The sequence below is a fragment of the Ceratotherium simum genome, chromosome 20 (assembly GCF_057802395.1).
Source record: "Ceratotherium simum simum isolate JZ-2026a chromosome 20, ASM5780239v1, whole genome shotgun sequence".
Taxonomy (NCBI): Eukaryota; Metazoa; Chordata; class Mammalia; order Perissodactyla; family Rhinocerotidae; genus Ceratotherium; species Ceratotherium simum.
Window position 1 is genome coordinate 55,591,938 of NC_141919.1, and position 25,163 is coordinate 55,617,100.

A 25,163-nucleotide genomic window follows, 5' to 3' on the forward strand; every position below is an offset into this window, starting at 1 on the left:
GAGACTTATGCTACCCCTATGTTCAGTATTATTCACAATAGCCAAGATGTGAAAGCAACTCAAGCGACCATCTACTGATGAATGGATAAAGAAGATGTGGTATACATATACAATGGAATATTACTCAGCCATAAAAAATACAAAATTGTCCTATTTGCAACAACATGGATGGACCTTTATGGTATTATGTTAAGCGAAATAAAGAAGACAGAGAAAGACAAACACACGCATGATTTCACTCATAAGTGGAAGATAAACAAACACATGGATAATGAAAACAGATTAGTGGTTACCAGAGGGGAATGGGGCTGGGGGTGGGTGAAAGCAGTAAAGGGGCACATATGTATGGTGATGGATAAAAATTAGAGTATTGGTGATGAGTATGATGCAATCTATACAGATACTGATAAATAATAATAAATACCTGAAATTACACAATGTTATAAACCATTATGACCTCAATAAAATAATTGAAAAAAAGAGAGAGAAAGCAATTTTGTCCTAAAGTAAAATGGTTGCCAGAATAAGAAAGGACAAAATCTAAAGGTAAACCAAAAGTTGTAGAAGGTTTGTGAAACAGGAATCTTTGGAAAGAAATTTTATATGTGATTAAGCCAGATGAGATTAAATAAAATTGCTATAAAAGTTTTAAAATAAGCTTTAATATCAATAGTGTACTGATGTAAAACTGAAACAATTTTCTTTCATCTGTAAAAAGGACAAAGTTTACTTATGCTATTGGTCTGCTCTTGATAAGAGCTTGTGAAAGGTTTTTCCTTACCTTTTTGTTTTTTATCAGAACTATTTTCTGTGCTTTATGTTAAAAGCTGAGTCTTTTCTACTAAAAAGGTTTTTGCAGCTAGGCAACCTTCTTTGAAATCTGTCACTTTGAAATTTGTCTTTGAAATCTGTGACTTTGGTTAAACAAATAATTAAGTATTGCTTCATAATTTTCTGTGATCCTATTTTGTCAAATGTCCAAAACCTTTTGATATTTTTGACAAACTTTCCAAAAATCAAATTCTAAATTAAAGTCTTTTTGACCTGAAAGTAACATTAGTAATTTCCAGAGACACCCTGGGACTTCTCAAAGGATTTGTTCTCTCTTCTTATGAAAAAGGAGATGTTAAACTAATTAGGCTTATTTGGTGTGTCAAATTACATGAGAAGCATTGTCAAGTAAATGATGATAAACTTCTTAGGTTATATTGTATAGGTGAATGTTATTAAAATAAATGTTCTAGAAATTGTATAAAAATTCCTAAAATTCTGATATGTCCTGGTACAATGTTATCAGCCATAATTTTAAAATATATGTTACAGAAATGATCAAATTCACTTGTCAATTATGTTATAATGAGCTTTCATCAGATCTTTAACCCTTGCTGTTTTTAAGTCTGTCACTTACAGACAGTTACTGTATTACTCTGATGCTTCTGCAAATATGTTTTATCTTCAGGGAAATTCATGGAGAAGATGTTGTCAAATACTGTACAGAAGTATTTGATAACTTTAAGATCACACTGAACTAGATTTAAAGGACCCCCTTTCTCCTCTCCTTTGAGAAAATTTATCTTTACAACAAATGTATCTTTATCTTTTTCTCCCTACCTGATCCCTCCAGAATTTGGAAACTCTTAGGTATTCTTTTCATGACAACATGTGTATTTGCATAAATTCAATGAGAATCTATTCTCCTTAGAACACAACTGGAAATATTGGCTATATCACCAGGGCTTTGACTGGAATGTCATATTTGAGAGAGACTCAGATATTTACTATGATTATCTTTGATAAAAATGGGGGTAATTGGGGGAGAGAAATTATGCTTGCATCTTCGTAGATATTAAATTCTAGTCCTATTGTTTGTCTTTAAGGTCTTGTCGTATACTTGTAAGGTGGACTGGATCCTAAATTCTTCTAGTTTCCTTAAATGCCTGGCTATCATTCTCCAAACTAACACTTCCAATTTTCTCACTGCTCTTGGAATCTCCTTGGAAGGGACTATCCCAGGTCCTCCTGACTATCCAGATGGCAGCCAAACTTCAGGGACTCGAGCCTTGGGTACACACCTCACAGCTGAGGAAGGCTCCACCTGACATGCAGTGCTGTATAAGCACTGGGGATCTCCAAATCAAAATGACTCGGAAGAGAAGCAGCCAACATCTGAAGCAGACAGTTTTCCCAAGACGACTGGACCAGGCCAGTACACCCTCTTCCCACTGCTGCTTCTTCTCTCTCTCTTTCATGGAAAGACAATGCCCTTGTCTGCTTTCCCCAAACCCTTGCAAGAGGGGGAAACCTCTTCTTTTGATTATGGCCTTTCGGAAACAGCCTCGTCATGATCCCAAACAAATTAATCTTTTCACTTGCTTTTTCTAAAGTGTCAGAAGGTTCAGAATTCACAGAAGTCTTTCTTTCATCTGGACTATTAACTGACTCTTACTCAAATCCATGGTCTCTAAATTTGCAACCCTACACACTGTATTATCAATAACACATTTGGTTCTCAAGTAGTTCTTTTCAGATATCAATACTGTTTTAATACATCTTTGGAGTTTCTGCTATTTTTGCAAACAGTTCATCAGCTATTGTTTCATGTCTATTCCTGTGCTGTGTCTTCACAATGCACTCAGTTAATTCTTTCAGTTTTAGCGTGCTCTTACTGTATTTCCCATTCTATTTTCTCTTCAAAACGAAGAAGCCTCTCATAGGTCCACTCCATTTAGCTGACTACCTTCAGGTTTGAGCTCCTACTTTAGAACCATCATACAATTTGGAATTGTCATGTTACTTTTAATTCTGTTTTGTATAATTATTTTAAGTTTTGTATTTTGTTGCCTGTCAAACATTTTGTGAAAATGATGTACCCAATAAGGTGATGCTGGCTCAGCACTCTGAGATGATCTCCAACTCCTGCAATCTTGGAGAAATACAAACTTTAGATGGGAAGTGCCTGAGAGTTCTCCCTCCTAACCCTCCTTGTTACTCAAATGTGGCCTAAACGGTTTGCAACTGCTGTGCACTTTCCTTCCACCGTGGGACACAACAACCAGGAAAGGTCCTTCCCGGCCCTGAGGGACAAGACCACTATGTGAGAGAACCCGACTGCTGATCACCGATGCTTTTGGAGAAAGATCTTGATCAAAAGGGAAAAATGTGAAAATTAACCAAGGGAAACCTCATATAAAATGGAGTCAGGAGGCCAGAAGGGGGCGCTCCCACACAGTACCACTGGAGGTCCATTACAGGAAGATGGTCAATTACACACTCCAACAAGAAGAAGCCTGAGCAGGAAAGAATGGTCAACTACAGGCCCCAACAGGAAAGAGGTGCATTGCCTCTCCTGGAGGAAATCCACCACTCCAGCAACTCAGCCAATGAGAACCTGTCATCACCCTGAATTCTCGCTTTCCTCCAATGGACTTTCGTTCAAAACAACCCCTCCCAACCTCCTCCTTTTTCTCTATATAATAGCATTCCTCTCTTTTGCTTGCTGGATTTGCCTATGGTCCATCATGATATGCACAGCCCAAACTGCAATTCTTTGGATATTCCCGAATAAACTCACTCTGTGCATAAAACAACCGGCTGATTTACTTTTTCAGTTGACACCAGCAAACTGTTGTTGCATCAGATTAGCTTCTAACAAGATGTGCCATTTCCAGGTGAAAGCTGGCAGAGGGGGAAGGGATGCTGGGTCGGTGGGGGAGCGTTTGATTCAGGAGGACTAGGGGGAGACCACACTCGGAGACTCCTGCCCTGAAGCCCAGCCTTCCCTCCACCCTGCTTCAGGAGCTGGAGCAGGCGTCTCAACGCCTGGGGCTCCTGGGGCTCTAAGAACCGCAATGCTGGCTGACCGGGCACCTGCCTCCCCACACGGCGCCCAGTGGGTCTGCCGCAAGGAAGCCTACATCCCATCAGATGGCACCAAATCCTCTCAACTTAGGTCCAAAATCTCCTGCCCCCTTCTAAACGGTCACCCTTTCCACTGGGATGCACGGCCCTCCCACCAGGTGACAAAGCCTGGGCTCCTTATCCTTGATTTCCCTCTTTCTTGGGCTCCCGGAGCCCTTTTCTGTGAGGTGCTTCTCCCATTTTCCTTTCCCCTTCCCTTGCCCCCATCTCTAGGCCCCCCCCTTCACCTCCAGGCCCCCATTCACCTCCAGGCCCCCCCATTCACCTCCAGGCCCCCCTGCACCTCCAGGCCCCCCCTGCACCTCCAGGCCCCCTTCATCTCCAGGCTCCCCCTGCACCTCCAGGGTCCCCTGCACCTCCAGGCCCCCTTCACCTCCAGGTCCCCCCTTCATCTCCAGGCCCACCCCTTCATCTCCAGGTGCCCCCTTCATCTCCAGGTGCCCCCTTCACCTTCAGGCCCCCTGCACCTCCAGGCCCCCTTCATCTCCAGGCCCCCTGCACCTCCAGGCCCCGCCCCCTCAGAGCTCACAGCAGTTCCTCCCTGATTTTCTTGCACCCAGACCCTCCTGCGCCCCACAGCTCCCCTCACAGCAGAGGGCGGCTGCGTCCAGGCTCCCCCCCATTACCCTTTGCTCCTGCTGACCTCAGGCTCCCAGGATGACCCCCTTTGAGAGTGCACAGCGAGCCCCCCCCGCCCTTGAAGGGCCCAGCTCATGCCCCCTTGGACACCCCTTTCCTGGATGCGTGCACCTCAATGGCCACTGTGCCCAGCCCTCAGCTGTCGCAGGGCACCAGGGGGAGGGGGCTATAAGCATCCAGCAAGTCTGAGGCTCCTGACCACCTGTGGCCGGGAGAGTCGGTGGTGGTTTGAAGGGCAGGGCAGGGGACAGGGGTGAGTGTGGCTGAGGGAAAGGTAAGGGTGGGGCTAGGCCAGGGTAGGCGGGGCCAGAGGTCAGGGCGCAGGGTGGGGTCCAGTCCTGGGGGCAGGGGCGGGCAGGGGACAGGAGGCGCTCTTCCCCACACACCCACGGCCCCTGGAGCAAACCATGGGGAGCGCTGGCATGCACCTCTGCCATTCTAGGGCCCATTCCAAGAGCTCTCAGCCCACGGCCACTCCTTCCCCAGGACACCAGCCTCTACACACCTCAGTAACCACACTGGGCCTCCTGCCCTGAAGGAGACTTCAGGGTGCCATGTGCATCTCGGTGTCCCCGACCACAGCGGGGGCAGCGGACAATTGCTAGGGGAGAGTGAGTATGAAGAAACCTGTGTCTGGGCGACCCCAGGGCTGTCCTGCTGAGGGCTACGGGAGGAGGGGATGGCCACAGGAGGAGAGGACGGCCACAGGAGGAGGGCTACAGGAGGAGGGGATGGTCACAGGAGGAGGGGATGGTCACAGGAGGAGAGGACGGCCACAGGAGGAGAGAACGGCCACAGGAGGAGAGGACAGCCCCAGGAGGAGGGCTACAGGAGGAGGGCATGGCCCCAGGAGGAAGGGACAGCCACAGGAGGAGAGGACAGCCCCAGGAGGAGGGCTACAGGAGGAGGGCATGGCCCCAGGAGGAAGGGACAGCCACAGGAGGAGAGGACAGCCCCAGGAGGAGGGCTACAGGAGGAGGGCATGGCCCCAGGAGGAAGGGACAGCCACAGGAGGAGAGGACAGCCCCAGGAGGAGGGCTACAGGAGGAGGGCATGGCCACAGGAGGAGGAGACGGCCACAAGAGGAGGGAGGTACAGCCCCTGGAGACCAGGGACCAGGCTGACCACCAGCAGGGACATCGCCTCAGCCCTGTCACTCGGCCCAAGCAGCTCCAAGTGGACACAGTGGCACCTGGACTTCAGCTGCCTGGTGCCTCCCCAACACTGCAGCCCGGGCCCTGTGCAGGCTGCCACTCTGACCCACAAGACCTACTTCTCTCGCAGAGTCTGCAGCTCCTTCCTGATGTCAGCGTCCTCGATCTCTGAGTCATTGTCACTGCTGATGTAGGATGACTGGGAGTGGAAGGAGGTCACGCTGATGGTGGGGACCTTCACACCAGTCCTGCTTGGTGTCTCGGGGCCTGGGGAGCCAGCCCGTGAGGACCTTTGCAGGAAGGCGGTGGCTTTCTTCACGAAGTCACTGGCCATGCTGCCACCACTGCCGGGCAGGGAGGCATGCTCCTGCACGGGCGGCCTCAGGTGCAGGCATTCGTCCCCGGAGTCACTGGACACGGGCTCGCCTACACCGACCTCAATGGTGGAGGCCGTCTGCGCCCGCCGCACGGCCAGCTTCACGTCAGGGCTGTGGGGGGCCTCGTCCAGGTACACATCCGGTGGGGCTGAGTACCGCAGGCTGTTGGGGGAGGCCAGGGTCCACTCGTCCTGGGTGCTGACCACAGAGAACCGACCCACAGTTTTGGCTGGCGAGCTGCCATCCTGCTGTGCTGGCCACTTCCGCGGGGACCCCGAGGCCAGAGCACCAGGCATCTCGGGGTGGCTGGCCTGGCCGCCCTCTGTCAGTGTCCCCAGACAGCTCCGTGTGGGCTCAGCTGAAGCTTCCCTGGGGACTCCGCTGCTCCAGTCTCTGGGCTCCAGACTTGCAGGGATGGCAGAAGCGGGGGCATCCTTGAGAAACAGAGACAGAAAGAGATTCCACGTGAACACCAGAGAGGGCAAACGCCACCAACCGGCAGAGCCTCACATCAGAGAAAACTCCTTACCTGGGGGGCGCTGGGGGCTGCAGGCAAATCTGAGGCCACCTGTCTTCGATCAGAGCCCAGCAGAGCCAGCGTGTTACTCAAAGACGATTCTGCTGTAGGAACGTCAAAATTGTTACTGGGATTGGTGCGGAGGACAAGGCAGGAATGGCCCAAGGCTGCACTGAATCACAGGGGGAGGGCAGCCGGTGGGAGGAGAGGGAGCCAGCGGGAGGAGAGGGAGCCAGCAGGGAGGAGTCGTGTGTGCACAGCAGCTAGGAACACTAAATACCCCATCACGTCCTAACCCAGCCACTTCGCGGAGACGTCCTAGAACCCGGGGAAGGGAGGAGCTGTTAGCTCTACACCACTCAGGTCCCTCGGGAATAGCCAGGCCCCTACACACCGGATGCTATCACCTGTTGCACCTGCCATCTCTACACACCTGATGGTGTCACCTGTCGCACCTGCCATCTCTACACATCTGATGGTGTCACCCATCGAACCTGCCATTTCTATTACCTGATGGCATCACTCCATCTCTCCCTGACATGTTACGATAAAAGGGTCTCATGAGGTCCCGGAAGGATCAGAACAATAGTGCTGATTCCTAACCCTTCTCTTCCAGTGTCTAGGGAAGGTCCACGTCATCTGAGGCCGCCTCAGTTTCCCTGTCTACAGAGTGGGAACACGGCGTGATATTTCTGACCGGCTTTCCCAGGCTGCTCTGAAGAGCGAATGACAGAGCAGAAGGAGCTGATGTGTGAGAGCCCGGGCCTGAGCTGAGACCCGCTCACGGAAGAAAGCTGTGGGCAGGTGGGGCTGTGTGGCAGCCCCAAGCTGGACCAACAGGCTGCAGCGGTGGATGACGGGCCCACATAGCCTCTAGCCAGGCTGCCCCCCCCCACAGATTCCTGGGGTGACCCAGGCCTGTCTGTCATGTACCCCTACCCATAGGCAATGCCTGACACCCCTCCTCACATGGCTGTGGTGGGGATCATCCAACCCGTTTGAATGCCTCCAGGGATAAGGGGCTCACTACCAACCACATTCCTATTTCTGGACAGCTCTGACAGCCAGAAAAGTTTATCTTTTCCAAACCAGTGTCTGTCTCCTCAGAGATCCCCCCCGAGTTCTGCGCTCTGGAAGGAGTGGATTCTGCAGTGGCTCCAGCACTTGAAGTCACTGTGGCTGCACAAGGGACCCATGGGACACGTCTCACACACAGACGTCCAAAGGAGATGGGACACGCACTCAGGTGCGTGTCCTGAGGGCGGCGTCCTGAAGGCCAGGTGACCTCTGGCCTTTTCCCGCCCCAGCACGCTCCTGCTTTACCCCAGGACCCTCGGCTTCCCCAGGTAAACATCATGTGCTACAGCTTCTGACCCATGCCAGCTGCCCCCAGCCCTCCCAAGTGTGGCATCTACGAGTGAATGCAGCGTCCAGGGGTCCCACCAGAGTCCACCGTCCCACTCCCTCGCTCTGCAAACTGGTGGGCTGTGCCTGCCGCTGGCGCACATCCAGGGTCCTGTTACAAGGCTCAGCTGGATTCTCATCTTGCTAATCTCCCAAGAAATTCCAGGCCAAGAAGGAACCCACACCCTGGAAGGTCAGACCCACTCCCTCAGGAGGGGTCACAGGGGTGCAGTCAGGTAAAGAGTCGAGTCACAGCTCAAGTCCCGCAGATGCACAATGCCCGGGAGCCAGGAGGAAATCCCACTTCAGGACCGCAGGATGGCCTCTGTCCAACTGACCACGAGCATCTTGTCATCTTCCAAAGAGAGGGGGGCTCAGGAAGCCCACCGGAATGTGTGGGGAGCACTAGGTGGCCAGACAGTCCCTGATCACGCCCGGACACCCAGTCAACGGGGCTTTCACCCATTTCCACACAGGACTCTCTCTCCTTGGGGCATGACCACGTGGTTTGTGCTAAAACTCAGTGAGTTTTAACTAAGGCATCCCGACAAGCTCCCGCATGTCTGGTCCCACCCTAGATGCTGCAGGGAGGCAGGGCAGAGATGCAGAATGTTCCGGAGTAAGGAAGGCTAGTGGCACCTAGTGCATGCTGGGGGTTGGGCCGGTGACCCAGGGCTCATTACCTGTCATCGGTGAGGACATGGCCTGCTCCCGCGGGGCCCCTCGTGCAAGGGCCATTTCTGACTTTTCCAACTGAGGAAGAAACCGAGAGGAAGAGCTGTGAGCCTCGCTTGCTGACACGTCTGCTCCTCCCCAGGCTGTTCCGAGCAGGGCCCAGCCCGGGTGCTCCACGCACACAGGTCTGTCCAAGCCGTCCCGACCCTGCACACGCAAACCCCAAACCCCAGATGTGTGGGTCGGGCGTGGGTCTCTGATACCAGGACGGCCCAGGCTGGGGGAGGTGGCGCCTCTGGGTGAGGCCAGTACTCACCACAAGCTGGGCAGGCAAGGCTAGGTCCTCCCCGGAGGCCTCTGTGTGGGGCTGGTCCCCTCTCGGGGGCTCCAAAGCAAAGTCTCGGTCACCAGCCTCCACGGGGGTCCCGGCTGAGGCCGAGGAGGTGGGCACATGCTCCTGGTAGAGCAGAGTGCGCAGCTTCTCATCCAGGCTCTTGATGGTGCTGTCCACGAAGCCCACCCTGGGCGGCAGACCCTCCCCATCCGACTCCAAGGCAGAGGGCGGCTGCGGGGGGGGAGCGGGCCCCAGCGGGGGGCTGGGGAGTTGGGGGGGGGCCAGGCTGATGGCCCCCACCGCGGCGGGGAGCAGGGGCAGGGGCTGGCCCAGGGCAGGCTGAGGGGCTCCACCGGGCACGCCGGGCCCAGGAGCCGTAGCCGGCGGGGTCTCCCTGTGGGCACTGGCCTCCCAGGCTGAGATGGGCTCCCCCAGACCCGTGGAGAGGCGGGGGGCCTCTGGAGGTGGGGCGCAAGGCCTTCGGTCCTCGCCCAGGGGCTGTGCGGCAGGCTGGGCGTCATGAGTCTCTGCCAGTGGCTGGGGGGTCTCGCGCTCGCTGGCCGGCCCCCGAGGGGTCCCAGGGGCCCCTGCCTGCACGGCAGACCCCATTGCTGGTTCTGGCTTGGGGCTGGCGGCTGGTGCGGCCGTGTCCTGGGGCACAGCAGTCACAGGAGGGGAAGATGGCACCAAGGGGGCCGGTGCACCGCCAGGGGCCTCCCTGGGGCCTGCCTGGCTCAGGCGCTGTGGACCGGCCAGGAAGCCGGGTTTTTCCTTCAAGGACAGCTGGTCTTTTGAGGGCACTGAATCTAGAAGAAATAGGAAAACACCTCTGTACCGGTCTACTCTGGTCCTAATTACCTGGCACTTCCCTGGCCAAAAAGATGCCTTCTGTCGGCTGGCAGCACCTGCACGCTGGTCTTCTCTCCTTTCCTCCGACGCCAAGTGCACATGTGGGCTGGGCTCTGCCTGAGACGCCTCCCCGGGTCTTCCAATCTGCGTCCGACCTCAGACCTCTGTCCCAGCAGCCTCTTCAGATGAACCAGCACACCTGCCCCTCCTTCTGATTGTTCTGCAGCATAACCAGCAGCTGTAACCCGCTGCCCGTCTGTCGGGCCCCTGTCCACCAGGGGAGCTCACGGCTCTGGTCTCCCTGGCACTGGCCATTCCACAACACTGTAAAATTAACTTTTTAAACTCTGGGGTCTAAGGAGTGAGCCACACACACTCCCCAGCCCAGAGGGAGCAGGAACCTCCTGAACCAGACGCCACGCTTGGTAAGGTCAGATGCTTGGAGCACCAGCGTCCCGCCAGGGCTGGAAGGGGTCCTTAGGGGAGGAACCCTGGGCACCCAGCTCAGTGCATCCCCTCCGGACCTCTCAGAGCCTCCATGTGCTCAGGGGACCGGGAACGGTGAGAGGAGGATGCAGGATGCCAGGTTTCCCAAACTTACGTGGCCTTTGAGCCCACTTTTCTTTACTTAAAAAAAAAAAGACAAAGCTTTGTCCTTTTAAAAATACAAACAAAATGCATAAAACAAAAATGAAAAGCTTACAAAAAGAAAGGTGAGGGAGAGAGCACCAGGACCCCAGCCCGACTCGCGCTGCCCCTCCCCCAGCAAAGGGACCCTGACCGGCACAACACTGGTTCTCACACGGCCCCATGGGAGCACGGGCTCTCAACGCTGAGTCCAGCTGTGCCCGATTTTGAATACTGTATCCGTGCACTCACACCGTGCCTGTCTTTCCTGTCTTGCTTCCCTCACCGTCGTGCCTGGGAGAGGCACCCTTGCTGCGTGTCTGTGGACTGGTCCGCTCCCCCGCTCTCCCACAACTCACGAGCCGTCATGTGGCTGGTCTGCACTAGCGTGCTGACACTTGGGAACATCGCTAATACTAGCGCACAAGTGAGGGTGTGCCCGCGCGACCTGCGGGGTGTGCACCCAGGAGCTCTAGCCTTCAGGAGCGGGTGCTAACTGGACCCCTCCCAGAGCCGCCTCTGGGCGCTCCCCAGCCTCTTACCTCCCGAGTCATCCTTGGGGGGTAATCGGATCTTCATGTGATTTTGTTATTTGTTTTCTTGTGGTAAGAAGACTCAACACGAGATCTACTCCCTTAACAAAATGTTAAGTGCACAATGCAGTGTTGTCAACTATAGGCACGTTGTTGTACAGCAGATCTCTAGAACTTTTTCAGCCTGCATAACTGACACTTGATACCCATTGATCAGCACCCCGTCTCCTCCCCTCACCCATTTCTCCTCCCCCAGCCCCCAGCAACCACCCTTCACTCTCTGCTTCTGTGAGTGTGACTACTGTGGGTCCCTCACATAAGTGGAATCATGCAGTATCTGTCCTTCTGTGACTGGCTTATCTCACTGAGCATAGTGCCCTCAAGGTTCACCCATGCTGTAGCGTGTGTCAGAATTTCCTTCCTTTTTAAATAATATTCCATTGTATGTATATACACATTTTCTTTATCCACTCATCCATCGATGGACACTTAGGTTGTTTCCATATCTTGGCTACTGTAAATAATGCTGCAGTGAACATGGGGGTGCAGATAGCTCTTCAAGACAGTGATTTTGTTTCCTTCGGATAAATACCCAGAAGTAGGATTGCTGGGTCATACGGTGATTCTATTTTTAATTTTTTGAGGAAGCTCCATACTGTTTTTCACAGTGGCTGTACCAGTTTACATCCCCACCAGCAGTGCACAAGGGTTTCCTTTTCTCCACATCCTCACCAACACTTACCTTTTGTGTGTGTGTGTGTGAGGAAGACTGGCCCTGGGCTAACATCCCTGCCCATCTTCCTCACTTTATATGGGACGCCACCACAGCACGGCTTGACAAGCGGTGCATCAGTCCACGCCCAGAATCAGAACCCAAGAACCCCAGGCCGCCGAAATGGAGCGGGCAAACTTAACTACTGCACCACCAGGCCAGCCCCAACACTTACCTTTTTTTGATAAAAGCCATCCTGACAGGTGTGAGGTGATAGCTCCTTGCGGGTTTTCATTTGCATTTCCTTGATAACTAATTAAACCAAGCACCTTTTCTTATGTTGATCTGGAGATCTGGTTTCAGGACATCTCTGTTTTCCTGGTGAGCTGCATTCATTTCTTCTGATCCATAGCAGTTCTTCACGTATGCTGCATGAGAACCGCGTGCACTGTATCTTCTCTCACTCTGTGATCTGCCTGTTTGATCAGTGGTGTCTTTGATGAATAATATTTCTTAACTTTAATGCAGTCAAATTTAGCCAAATCTTAGCCAGGCTTTCCTTCCGTGTTTTTTGTGAACTTCACTGTGTCTGCTCTGCACCGGGGTCATGAAGATGTTCTCATCACTTGGACATCGAGACTCACAATCCCCTTGTAAGGAGCTCTGTTTACAGTACGAGGTTAGAAGCAAGGTCACTTTTTCCCCACGTGGACAGCCTATTGTCCCAACTCTTTTTTTTAAAAGGCCCTGCTGTCCCCACCACTCTGCAGTCCGACCTTTCTTGTCAGTTGAGGCTCGGGCCTGCTTCCGGCTCTTTCACTGCACTGTTCCATTTACGCTTGTTCCAGGGTCACGTTTCCAACGTTAGTCACAACACTCAGCAGGACAGCATCCGGCCCCTAGAGGGTCTTGGTTTTTCCTGGTCTTTGCATTTCCACAAATATTGTACAATTAGCTGGTCGATGCCCATTAAAATATTGTTAGAATTTTAACTGGGATCACACTGAATCTATGGATCCATCTGGGGAGAACTAACGGGTTACAATACCAAATCTTCTGATCCACCAACAGGGTATATATCTCTCCACTCACTTCTTTTTAAATTTCTCTCAGTGTTGTATGGTTCTGGGTACAGAGGACTTACATATTTTTTGTTAGATTCATCTCTAGTTGATGTTTCGTATTATTATGTTAATATAAATGGAATTTTTCAAAATTTCTCATTTTCTAACTATTGCTGATATAGAAAGATAACTGGATTTTGTATCTACTTACCTCACTAAACTCACTTATTAATTCTAATAATTTATCATATGTAAATTTACATTTCTATGTATATAGTCACTTGTCAACAGTGATAGCATATTTCTTCCTTTCGAATCCTTATAGCTTTTTAAAACAATAATTATTTAAATGTCATTAAATAGAGATAAAAAAATTATATTATTACCAAAAAACCACAATAATTTCCACCAAAAAATGGGAAAAGTTTTAACAAACATATTTCTTGGAAAGAATTATAATTTGTCCCAATACAATAATTTTATAGCAAGAGCTTCTTAGTAAAAGATGGTTATCTTGTTCTGTCCAAATTTTTAATAAAAAGTAGTAATGTTAAAAGGAACATCACTTTTCATGCAGCATCAACATGGAATTACACTGAGAATCAGAATCATCACCCAGCTCGAGCGTCTCCTCCGTGGCACGAGTTCTGTATTTATTTCCACTTACAGAGTGGTTGATATTGGAACAGATAACAGAAGGAAGCCCGCCTTAAGCTGGCACCAACTCAAACAAGCAAAAATTTGCTTTGGGAAATCTTGTTTTGAGATGAATGGAGTTTTCTTCAAATGAGAAGGAAAGCTGCTGTGCCACCATGACATCTCCTTGAACACTTACAGAGAGCGCACTGGACATTGGCTCTCGAGCCTGGCTGCAGACTGGACTCACCTGGATGGTGTGACTGAGGATCTGCTGGTGCCATCACAGAAACAGACCTCACTGCCTGAGGCTCCTCAGCCCTACCGCTGTCTTCCTCTTTTCACTTCTTCTTTCTCCCTTCTCCTTGTCTTCTCCCTCTCTCCCTGCCTCTCTCCTTCCCATCCTTCTTCACATCTTATGTACTAAGATGCACTGTCCACGTGCACCATCCAGGACCCCCAGGAGGGTACGGAAGACAAGTGGGGATAACGGGTATTCTTAGGGAAAACATTCAACATATCACCATTGAGGATAGTTGCTGTTGTTTCTTAAATGGATATCCTTTGAAAGATTAAACAAATTGACTTTTATACCTATGTTCCTATTATTTAAAGTCATTAATGGATGTTGAACTTTACCAAATGCTTTTCTCAATCTACTGAAATGATCACAAGATCCTCCTTTAATCTACAGCTCTGGCAACCACCATTCCACTCTCTGGTTCTGTGTGTCCAACGTTTTTCTTTTTTTTCCTTCATATTCCGCATATAAGTGAGTGAGATCATACAGTATTTGTCTCCCTCTGTCTGGCTTATTTCACTGAGCATAATGCCCTCCATGTTCATCCACGTTGTCAAAAATGGCAGGATTTCCTTCCTTTTATGGCTGAATAATATTCCTTTGTATATATATCACATTTTCTTTATAGCCATCCTCACAGGTGTGAGGTCTCATCTCACTGTGGTTTGGATTTGCATTTCCCTGATGCATCATTCCTGATGATTTGTGATGCTGAGCATCTTTTCATGTACCTGTTGGTCATTTGCATGTCTTCTTTGGAAATGTCTATTCAATTCCTCTACCTATTTTTTAATTGGAATATTTGGGGTTTTTTGCTATTGAGTTGTGTGAGTTCCTTACATATTTTGGATATTAACCCCTTATCAGATACACAGTTTGCAAATATTTTCTCCCATTCAGTAGGTTGCCTTTTCATCTTGTTGACTGTTTCCTTTGCTGTGCAGAAGCTTTTTAGTTTGTAGTCCCACTTGTTTATTTTTTTGTTTTATTTCTTGTGCTTTTGGTGTCATATCCAAGAAACTATTGCCAAGACTGATGTCGAGGAGCTTTCCCCTATGTTTTCATCTAGGAGTTTTACAGTTTCAGGTCTTACGTTTAAGTCTTTAATCCATTTTCAGTTGATTTTTGTGAGTGGTGTGAGGGAGGGTCAGTTTCATTTTTCTGCATGTGGATATCCCATTTTTCCAGAACCATTTATTGAAGAGACTGTCCTTTCCGCACTGTGTGTGCTTGGGTCCCCTGCCATAGATAGCTGACTGTATGCGTGGGTTTATCTGGGGGCTCTCAGTTCTGTTCCATTGATCTATGTGTCGTTTTTATGCTAGTACCATACTTTTTTGATTACTATAGCTTCGTAATATAGTTTGAAATCAGGAAATGAGATGCCTCCAGCTTTGTTCTTTCTCAAGATTGCTTTGACTCATTGGGGTCTTTTGTGATTCCATACAAATTTTAGAATTGTTTTTTCTATTTCCATGAAAAATGCCATTGGAATTTTGACAGAGATTGCATTGAATCTGTAGATGGTTTTGAGTAGTATGGACATTTTAACAATATTAATTCTTCCAAACCAAGAACACGGGATATCTGTCCATTTATTTCATTCTCTTTCATCAGTGTCTCATAGTTTTCACTGTACAGGTCTTTAATCTCCCTGGTGAAATTTATTCCTAAGTATGTTATTGTTTTTGATGCTACTGTAAATGAGATTGCTTTCTTAATTTATGTTTCAGATAGTCTGTTGTCAGTGTACAGAAATGCAAATGATTTTTGCACATTGATTTTGTATCCTACAACTTCACTGAGTTTGTTCATTAGTTCTAACAGTTTTTTGGTGGAGTCTTTAGGGTTTTCTATATATAAGAATATGTCATCTGAAAACAGAGACAATCTTATTCTTCCTTTGTGATTTGGATGCCTTTTATTTCTTTTTCTTGCCTAATTGCTCTGGCTAGGACTTCCAGGACAATGTTGAATAGAAGTGGTGAGATTGGGCATCCTTGTCTTTTTCCTCATCTAAGAGAAAAAACTTTCAGCTTTTCATGACTGAGTATAATGTTAGCTGTGGCTTGTCATGTATGGCCTTTATTCTACTAAGGTACATTCCTTTTATACCTTACTTGTTGAGACTTTTTATCATGTAAAAATGTTGAATTGTCAAATGCTTTTTCTGCATCTGTTGAGATGATCATATGATTTTATCCTTCATTCTGTTAATGTGGTGTATCACATTGATTGATTTGCATATGTTGAACCATCCCTGCATCTCATGAATAAATCCCATGTGATCCTGATGTATGATTCTTTTAATGTGCTGTTGGACTCGGATTGCTAGTATTTTGTTGAGAATTTTTGCATGCATGTTCATCAGGGATATAGCTTATAGTTTTCTTTTGTTGTAGTGTCCTTATCTGGTTTTGTTATCAGGATAATGCTGGCCTGGTAAAATGAATTTGGAAGTGTTCCCTCTTCTTCAGTTTTTTGGGAAGAGTTTGAGAAGGACTAGTGTTAATTCTTCTTTAACTGTTTGGTAGAATTCACTGGTGAAGCCATCTGGTCCTTGACTTTTCTTTGTTGGAAGATTTTTTTGTGTGTGTGTGTGAGGAGGACTAGCCCTGAGCTAACATCTGATGCCAATCCTCCTCTTGTTCCTGAGGAAGATTGGCCCTGAGCTAACATCCATGCCCATCTTCCTCTACTTTATATGGGACGCCGCCACAGCACGGCTTGACAAGTGGTGCGTCAGTGCATGCCTGAGATCCGAACCTGTGAACCCTGGGCCACCAAACTGGAGTGCACACACTTAACTGCTTGCGCCACGGGGCTGGCCCCTCTTCGTTGGAAGATTTTTGATTACTGATTTAATCTGCTTACTAGTTATGGGTCCATTCAGATTTTCTATTTCTTCACAATTCAGTCTTGATATGTTGTATGTTTCTAGGAATTTATCCATTTCTTTTAAGTTACCCAGTATGTTGGTATGTAATTGTTCATAGTAGTCTCTCATGATTCTTTGTATTACTATGGTATCAGCTGTAACGTCTCCTCTTTCAATTCTGATTTTAGTTATTTGAGTCCTCTCTTTTTTTCTTAAGTCTAGCTAAAGGTTTGTCAATTTTGTTTACTTTTTCAAAAAACTAGCTCTTAGTTTTGTTGAGCTTTTCTTTTTGTTTTTTTGGTCTGTATGTCATTTATTTCTGTTCTGATCTTTTTGTTTCCTTCCTTCTGCTAACTTTGGGCTTAGTTTGTTCTTCTTCTTCTAGTTACTTGAGGTGTGAGTTAGGTTGTGTTAGATTTTTCCTGTTTCTTAATGTAGGCTTTTATTGCTATAAACTTTCCTCTTAAAATTGCTTTTGCTGCATCTCATAAGTTTTGATATGTTGTGTTTCCATTTTCATTTGTCTCAAAATACTTTTTGCTTTCTCTTTTGATTTCTTCTTTGACCCATCGGTGTTTCAGAAGTGTGTTGTTTAATTTTCAATTATTTGTACATTTTCCAGCTTTCCTCCTGTTATTGATTTCTAGTTTCATACCACTGTGGTCAGAACAGATAATTTGATGTGATTTCAATCTTCTTAAATTTGTTGACTTGTTTTGTGATCTAACACATCATCTGTCCTGGAGAGTGTTTCGTGTGCACTTGAGAAGAATGTGTATTCTGCTGCTTTCAGGTGGAATGTTCTTTATATGTCTGTTAGGTCCATTTATTCTAAAGTGTCATTCAAGTCCAATATTTCCCTATTGATTTTCTGTCTGGATGATCTATCCATTGTTGAAAGCAAAGTACTGAAGTCCCCTTCTATTAGTGCATTGCTGTCTATTTCTGCCTGCAAATCTGTTAATATCTGCTTAATATATTTCATTGCTCAAATATTAGTGCATATATATTTACAATTGTTATATCCTCTTGATGAATTGTCCCCTTTAGCATTATGCAATGACTTCCTTTGTCTCTTGTTAGATATTTTGGCTCACATATTTGACAAAATCTCTTTTGTCTGATATTAGTACAGCTACCCCTGCTCTCTTCTGGTTTCCATTTGCATGGGATATGTTTTTCCACCCTTCACTTTCAGCATATGTGTGTCATTAAACTTGAAGTGAGTGTCGCATAGGCAGCATATAGTTTTGTCTTGTTTTTTAAAATCCATTCAGCCACATTATGTCTTTTGATTGGAGAACTTAACCCATTTACATTTAAAGTAATTATTGACAAGTAAGGAGTTACTAATGCCATCTTGTAATTGTCTTCTGGCTGTTTTGTAGTTCTTTTGTTTCTTTCTTCCTCTCTTACTGTCCTTCTTTGTAATGTGATGATTTTCTGTAGTGTTATGCTTTGTCTCCTTTCTCTTTATCTTTTGTGTATCTATTATAGATATTTGCTTTGTGATTACCATGAGGCTTACATTAAAATATAGTTATCATGGTCTATTTTAAGCTGATAACTTTGATTGCATAGAAAACTACACTTTTACTTTCCCCAAACACATTTAATGTTTTGATGTCAATTTACATCTTTTCATATTGTGTATCCATTAAAAAATTATTGTAACTATAGTTATTTTTAATACTTTCATCTTTTAACCTTTATACTAGAGTCAAGTGATTACACACAACCATTATATTATTCTGAATGACTATCTACTCTCTTTACCAATGAGTTTTACACTTTCATGTGTTTTCATGTTACTAATTAGCATCCTTTCATTTCAGCCTGAAGAATTCCTAGTAGCATTTCTTGTAAGGCAGGTATAGTGGTGATGAACCCCTCAGCTTTTGTTTGTTTGGGAAAGTCTTTATTTCTCCTTCATTTCTGAAGGACAGGTTTGCCAGTTAAAGCATTCTTGGTTGGCAGTTTTTTTCTTTCAGCACTTTGAATATATCATCCCACTCTCTTCTGACCTGCAAGGTTTATGCTGAAAAATCTCCTGAAAGCCTTCTGGGTGTTCCCTTGTATATAGTGAGTTTTTCTTTTTCTCCTGCTGCTTTCAAAATTCTCTTTGTCTTTGATTTTTGAATGTGTCTCAGTGAAGTCTTCTTTGATATGAATCTCTATGGGGACCTATGAGATTCATATACCTGGATGTGCATATCTCTTCCTAGATTTGGGATTTTCTTAAATCCCAATTAAATAAGCATTCTGCCCTTTCTCTCTCTCTTCTCTTTCTGGGAGTCTCACAACACGAATATTACTTGCTTGATGGTGACTCATAATTCACATAGGCTTCCTTCACTCATTCATTCTTCTTCTTTCTTTTTTGGATCATTTCAAATAACCTGTCTTCAAGTTCACAGACTCTTCTGCTTGATCAAGTCTGCTGTTGAAACTATCCATTGCATTTTTCATTTCATTCATTGTATTCTTCAGCTCCAGAATTTCTGTTTGGTTCCTTATGATTTGTATTTCTCTGTTGAACTTCTCGCTTTGTTCGTATATTGTTTTCCTGATTTTATTGTCTACATGTGTTTTCTTGTACTTCACCAAGCTTCCTTAAAACAATTATTTTGAATTCTTTGACAATTTGTAGATCTTCAATTCTTTGGGGTCAGTTACTGGAAAATTATTGTGTTTTTTTGGTGGTGTCACGTTTCCTTGCTTTTTTGTGTTTTTGGTAGCCTTGTGTTGACAGCTGTGCATTTGATAGAGCAGTCATCTCTTCCCGACTTCACAGACTGGTTTTGGTGGAGAAAGAACTTCTCCTGCAAGTGGGTGCAGGGACTCCAGCTGGGTGGGATGTGGTGGTTCCAGCTACAGGGTAGGCCCAGCAGTGTAGTGTCTTTGCAGCTCCCTCAGCTGAGGTCAGCAACAGCAAAGATGGCAGGGTTCCTCAACTGCAGGTGGCTGCAGTGGCTGTGGGGGCCAGTGGGGACTTCAGGGGCAAAGGCTGCTGGGCACCTCCTGATCTCCTTTTCCCCCATGGGGGATGTCGTGGCTGAAGGGACCCTTCTTGGCTCCAGGTGCAGCTTGTGGGCACCCTTGTGGTGGTGGTAGCACTGGTGTCTGATGTGTAGGTGCCCACGATGCAGAGACGGAGCAGAGGTCTTGAGTGCAGGCACTCACAGAGGGATGATGGCTCCAAGTCTTGGGGTGCTGGTAGCCCACAGCAGTGGTAGCTCTAATGCCTCAGGCATGAGTGCGGAGCTTCTTTGGAGCCAGGGTCTGGAGCATGGGTGCACCCGGAGCAGCCAGGGCCCTGGGGTCTGGGGTACACACAGTGGAAGGCAGGGGCAGCTGGCAGTCCTGGTCCCAGGGTGGCACCACAGCAGCATCTTCCTCCATGGGAGATCCGTGTCAGCAATAGCCATTGGTTACTTTGATGGCAAAAGTTGCTAATGCCTTCTGAGGAGCAGGCCACTGGGGTCTGTGCCAACTAACACTATGAGGTTCTCTGTAGTGAGAGCTTTTGGGAGCCCATGGCTGCTGTGGGGCTGTGGAAGTCCTCAGCTGCAAAGGCTGATGGGGTCCTCTGCAGGGCAGGCCACTGGGGACCTTGATGGCACCCACCATGTGGCAGATACAGATTCCCACCCTTCTTTGTTCCTAGCTGTCTCCTGACATCTCAGCTAACCTGACCTCCCCAGCAATCCTTTTTGTGCAGTTATTCTCCGTTTTTGCTCCAATGAGTTGCCACAGGTTCTTAATTGGACTCTTGAGCCCTCCCAGGGCTACTTCCATCTATGGATAGATGTCTAGTTGTCGTTTTGGGGGGGAAGAAGGCTGGTATCTCCTACTTTGTCATCTTGCTGAAGTCACTCCTCCCACTGTCTTCTGAGGGGTCTCTCTCCCTCTCTGTCTGTTAACCTGGGCAGAGTTCTCCACTTCTCACATGAACTTCTTGTGTCCTTTCCCTGGCTCTTGACAAGGGTCACTTCTTTTCCAACATTTGGGTGAGTCTACCTTTCTCACTATCGTGAACATTTGTCCGTTTCAACTCTGTAGCATCCATCCCGCCTCGATGTGTAGCGGCACCCTGAATCTCCTCCAGCGAACAGCTGTCCCTACTTTCAACTCCAGGGATGTACATGTAACTGGGGCACGAGTTGGTCTGTGCACTGCAGCCACCTGGCCACATGATTGCTTTAGAGATAGCTATGACTCCTGTGTCGTGGAGTCAGGCCCAGAGCTTCTGAGTTCTTCTGAAAAGAGAGAAGTCTCTTTTCTGCCTGCGCTTGACCTGGAAGACTGTACACTGAGCTGTTCCAGCAATCCTGCACCACATGTGAGAAGGTTTTTAACTACTGCTTCAATTTTTTAAATGTTTATAGCACTTTGCAGGTTTTCCGTTTCTTGTTATGTAAGTTTGGTAAGTTATATTTCTCTAGGACATCATCCACGTTAAGTTTTCAAATTTATCGGCATGTTATTATACATAATATACTCTTATCTTTTTCTTAATGGTAATCAGGTTGTCACAATGTCCCTCTTTTTCATACTGATACTGATTGCACCTTCTCTCTCCTGTAGTCAGTCTCATCAAGGGCTCACCAATGTTATTAGCCATTTCAAAGAACCAACCTAAAGCTCTGTTGATACTCTATTGCATGATTGTCTTATATTTCATTAATTCATGCTCTTCTCTGTCTTATTTCCTCCCTTCCTTTTTTTTTTTAAGATTTTATTTATTTATTTTTTTCACCCCAAAGCCCCAGTAGATAGTTGTATGTCATAGCCGCACATCCTTCTAGTTGCTGTATGTGGGACACGGCCTCAGCATGGCTGGAGAAGCGGTGCATCGGTGCGTGCCCGGAATCCGAACCCGGGCCGCCAGCAGTGGAGCGCGCACACTTAACCCCTAAGCCACGGGGCCGGCCTCTCCCTTCTTTATTTGTGTTCAATTATCTCTTCTCTTTATAACTTTTGCAGTGGATATAATTTGATGATTGACTTTGAGCCTTTTCTCCTTTCTAATATATGCATTTAAAGCTGCAAAGTTTCTGCAAAATATAGCTTTACCTGCATCCCACAAGTTTTGATATGTAATATTTTCATTTGCATGATTTTCATATCATTATCATTCAGAATGTTTTTTTAATTTCCATTATAATTTCTTCTTTGCTTCATGGGATATTATTATTTATTTTTTGTGTGTGTGAGGAGATCAGCCCCATGCTAACATCTGCCAATCCTCCTCTTTTTTTTTTTTGCTGAGGAAGACTGGCCCTGGGCTAACATCTGCACCCATCTTCCTCCACTTTATATGGGACGCCGCCACAGCATGGCTTGCCAAGCAGTGCACTGGTGCGCGCCCGGAATCTGAACCGGTGAACCCTGGGCCACCGTAGCAGAGTGCGCGCACTTAACCACTTGCGCCACCGGGCTGGCCCTAATGGGATATTAATATAAATTCATTTCTTAACTGTCAAATGTGTGGAGACTTTTTAGGTATCTTCTTGTTTTCAAATTCTAGCTTACTTCCAACTATGGTTAGAGAACATGCATTGAATGATTTTGATCCTTTGAAATTCACTGAAATTTGCTTTGTGTCCTGCATATGGCTAATTTTAAAATATTCCATGTGGACCTGAAAAAAATGTGTATTCTTCAGCTGTTGGGTGTTCTACATACAGAACAAGACTGCTAATTCTATTGTTGAAAACCTTTATATCCTTATTGATTTTTGTCTTCCTGTTCTAAAGGTTAAAACTCCCATGATGATTGTAGATTTCTCTATTTCTTCACTTAGTTCTGTTAATTTTTGGTTCATATATTTTGAGGTTGTTATGAACAATACGCAAATATGGAATTATTCTGTCTTCCTGGGGAGCTGAATCTTTCACCATCGTGTTTTTGCCTCAAAGTCTATTTTGTCAGATGTAAAAAGATCTACACCAGCTTTCTTTAGGTTAACATTAGGCTAGTTAGTATTAGATTAGTTGCATTAGGTTAGTTTGCATTAGGTTAGTTAACATGCTCTTTTTCCATTTCTTTACTTTTAACCTTTCATATTATTATGTCTTTGTTACTGGTTTCTTCTCTTTTTTTCACATTTGACAACCTTTGATATTTGGTTCATTTACATTTAATTTAATTACTGATCTATTTGGGCTAAGACTACCATCTTGCTAATGACTGCCTATGTGTTCATCACATTCAATGTTGCTTTTTCTCTATTTCCTTGCCTTTTGTTTTTTAAGAATTGTTCCCCACTCCACCCCTCCACTGCGAGTGGAGAGTTATGTGCTATTTTACAGTCCTCCCAGGGGAATCTAGAGACAATGTACTTTCTTGATTTTTGCTCTCTTCCCCGACAACGCAAGAACCTGTGAGCCCTGTGAGTACAATTCTCTCCTCTTGATAAATATGCCCTTATTTTCATGTATTTTAACACAAAACATGTATTTCAAATCTCAGAAGACATTATGTTTCTATCAGTCAACGTTCTTTTAGAGCCACCCACGTATTTATAATTCCTCTTACTGTTATTCCCTCTTGCGTTTCTGACCTTCCATCTGAGGTCACTGTTCTTTGGCCTAAAAATATCCCCTCCGTGTTTCTTCAGTTGAGACGTGCAGGTGACGAATCCCATTGGTCTTTACATCCTCTTCATTTGTGTAGGATCCCATCTCTGGGTAGAGACTCGAGCTGGCGCTCGTTTCCTTTAGTGCATGGAGGACAGTGGTAAACATTGTAGCTCCTGAGATGGGAGCTGTCCACATCATTCCTGCTCCTTAGAAGGAACCTGCTGTTTCCCCTAACATCCTTTAAATCTTCTGTCTGCCTTTGGTTTTCAGTACTTTCACTGTGACATATTTACGTGTAGTTTTTCTCTCTCTCAGAGTTTGAAGGGCTTCTTGAATTTGTGGCTTAATGCCTTTCAATTCTCAAACTTGGTTTTGTCTCATTCTTCTGCTTTCTGGGACTCCAATTATATCATATGTTTGACCAGCTCACAGCAACTCCTATATTTCTTAGCTGCTCCTTTGTATTTTCCATCATTTTCAATATCCTTATTTTACTTTAAATATTTTCTTTTGAGTTACCTTTTAGTTTGCTAATTCTCTCTCGCACCCTGTACAAACCATCTAGCAAGGTCTTAATTGTAATTACTGTATTTTTCAGTTCTAGAATTTCCATTCAATTTTTTTTGTATAGTTCCCAATTCTTTGGCATATATCACTCTAGTCATTTATCTCTTTTTGTGTGTGTGTGTGAGGAAGATCAGCCTTGAGCTAACATCCATGCTAATCCTCCTCTTTTTGCTGAGAAAGACCAGCTCTGAGCTAACATCTATTGCCAATCCTCTTCCTTTCTTTTTTTCCCCAAAGCCCCAGTAGATAGTTGTATGTCATAGTTGCACGTCCTTCTAGTTGCTGTATGTGGGACGCGGCCTCAGCATGGCCGGAGAAGCGGTGCATCGGTGCGTGCCTGGGATCCGAACCTGGGCCACCAGCAGCGGAGCATGCACACTTAACCGCTAAGGCACGAGGCTGGCCCCTCATTTATCTCTTGTAACACGGTCAGCAGACAAGTTATCTGTCTCATATCTCCACTATCTGGAGCCCCTGAGACTGCTTTACTTATTACTATTGTTTTGTTTTTAATCAATTTGTTGAGGTTTAATTAACATGCAATAAATTGTACATATTTAAAGTGTACAGTTTTATAAGTTTTGACACAGGTACATAAGCAAAACCTTCACTGAAATCAATAATGAATACATCCATCATTCTCCCAGATGTTTCTTTGTGAATCTTATAATCTATCCCTCCCTTCCTCTCCTGCCACACCTCATTCCCACACAACTACTGATCTGTTTTCTGTCCCTATAGATTAGTCTGCATTTTCTAGTCTTTTATATAAATGTGATCATATAGTATGCATTCTTTTTTGTCTGGCTTATTTCATCCAGCACAATTATCTTGAGAATCATCCATGCTGTAATGAATATCAATAGTTTGTTCCTTTTTATTGCAGAGTAGAGTTATATTGTATGTTTACATATTATATATATATTATATTGTATGGATAAACCACAATGTGTTTATCTGTTCACGTGCTGATGGACACCTGGGCTGCTTCCAGGTTTTGGCTATTATAAAAGTGCTATGAACATCCTGCATAAGTCTGTATGGATGTCTGCTTTCATTTCTCTTGGATACATACCTAGGAGTGGAATGGCTGAATCCTATGGTAGTTGTACATTTATTTTTAAAAGAAATTACCAAACTGTTTTCCAAAGTGGTTGAACCAGTGTATAAGAGTTTCAATTCTTCCACATCCTCACCAATACTCAGTATTTTAAATTTTAGCTATTTTAACGAGATGTGCAGTCGTGGTATCCCATTGTGGATTTAATTTGCATTTCTCTACTGAATAATGATCTTTTCATATACTCATTTGGCACCCACATATCTTAGGTGAAGTGTCTGTACAAATCTTTTCATTAGCTTGTTTATTTTCTTATCATTGTATTTTGAGAGTT

The 25,163-nt window shown here is 46.0% G+C and overlaps 1 protein-coding gene across 6 annotated transcripts in view; it reads right to left on the reverse strand.

The window, feature by feature from the left end:
• The window catches only part of WNK2 (WNK lysine deficient protein kinase 2), a 117,984-nt gene that overhangs the window by 26,202 nt on the left and 66,619 nt on the right, over positions 1-25,163 (reverse strand). For 5 of the 6 annotated variants that reach the window (XM_087444810.1, XM_087444808.1, XM_087444804.1 and 2 more), the window contains exons 20-23: positions 9,001-9,824; positions 8,693-8,762; positions 6,618-6,709; positions 5,831-6,522 (exon numbers count right to left, since the gene is read on the reverse strand). In XM_087444810.1, the coding sequence (XP_087300936.1) occupies positions 5,831-6,522; positions 6,618-6,709; positions 8,693-8,762; positions 9,001-9,824 (1,678 nt within the window). The remainder of the gene's footprint in view (positions 1-5,830; positions 6,523-6,617; positions 6,710-8,692; positions 8,763-9,000; positions 9,825-25,163) is intronic. The other variant, XM_087444807.1, reaches the window with a different exon arrangement.